This window comes from Psammomys obesus, unplaced genomic scaffold (genome assembly GCF_907164565.1).
Source record: "Psammomys obesus unplaced genomic scaffold, mPsaObe1.curated_primary_1811, whole genome shotgun sequence".
Classification (NCBI taxonomy): Eukaryota; Metazoa; Chordata; class Mammalia; order Rodentia; family Muridae; genus Psammomys; species Psammomys obesus.
In genome coordinates this window covers 4,959,551-4,960,465 of record NW_026596466.1, presented here as the reverse complement: position 1 = coordinate 4,960,465, position 915 = coordinate 4,959,551, and the positions used below count along the sequence as shown (strand labels likewise).

The 915-nt window shown below is 56.8% G+C and overlaps 1 protein-coding gene across 1 annotated transcript in view; it reads left to right on the top strand.

Moving 5' to 3' along the window:
* Positions 1–503, top strand: part of LOC129670106 (uncharacterized) — a 1,023-nt gene extending 520 nt beyond the window's left edge. The window contains exons 2-3 of the mRNA XM_055598544.1: positions 16–214; positions 478–503. Of these exons, the coding sequence (XP_055454519.1) occupies positions 16–214; positions 478–503 (225 nt within the window). The remainder of the gene's footprint in view (positions 1–15; positions 215–477) is intronic.
* The last annotated feature ends 412 nt before the right edge of the window (positions 504–915 follow it).

Sequence of the window (915 nt, the reverse complement as noted above, 5' to 3'; positions counted from 1 at the left end):
GGTGATGGTGGTGAGGGTGACGGTGGTGAGGGTGGTGGTGGTGAGGGTGATGGTGGTGAGGGTGACGGTGACGGTGGTGAGGGTGATGGTGGTAAGGGTGACGGTGGTGAGGGTGACGGTGGTGAGGGTGATGGTGGTGAGGGTGACGGTGACGGTGGTGGTGGTGAGGGTGACAGTGGTGAGGATGACGGTGATGGTGGTGAGGGTGACGGGGGTGAGGGTGACGGAGGTGGTGGTTGTGTGTGGAGACAATGGTGGTGATCATAGTGATGAAGGTGGCAGTGATAATGACAGACAATGATAACCGATCATGATGGAGGTGCTGAGGGTGACGGCGGCCTCAGTAGTGATTTGTCCAGGCCCTGCAGCAGGCCCTGAGCTTCTCCAAGATAAACCCTGTGATTTCTGCTTCTGCTGAGCTCATTCTGTGCATTGGGTAGGTTTGCCCCGTTGACATGACTGACATTTGACGTGCAGCCCTCGGGGCTCGGCACAAGGGTTAGACTAGGTGCCTGTGAGGACGGACCCTTCACTTATTGCCGAAGGAAAATGAGTGTGTTTGGCACAGAGATGGTCCACACAGGTAACAGCCCAGCACCAGCAGAGAGACACAAGACCAGCCTAATGCTGGGGAACGAAAGACGTGAGGGCTGAAGTCCCGGTGGGGGCGATGGGACCTGGTGGGTCATTCACCCGCTGTTGGTCCTTTCTAGACAGGAAGTCAGACACAGGCTTTGCGTTTTCATCTTCCGGGTTTTATGGTGTGTGACACCTTGGGGCCTTGCCACCATGGAGAACGGCCCCTTCCGTGCCAGGCAATCCCTAGAGTGGCTAGTGCTCCACCATGCCTGTGCCTTCACACAAGAGCCTGATCAAGCCTGCGTCTCCGGCCACATCTTTTACAGTAGTCATCCT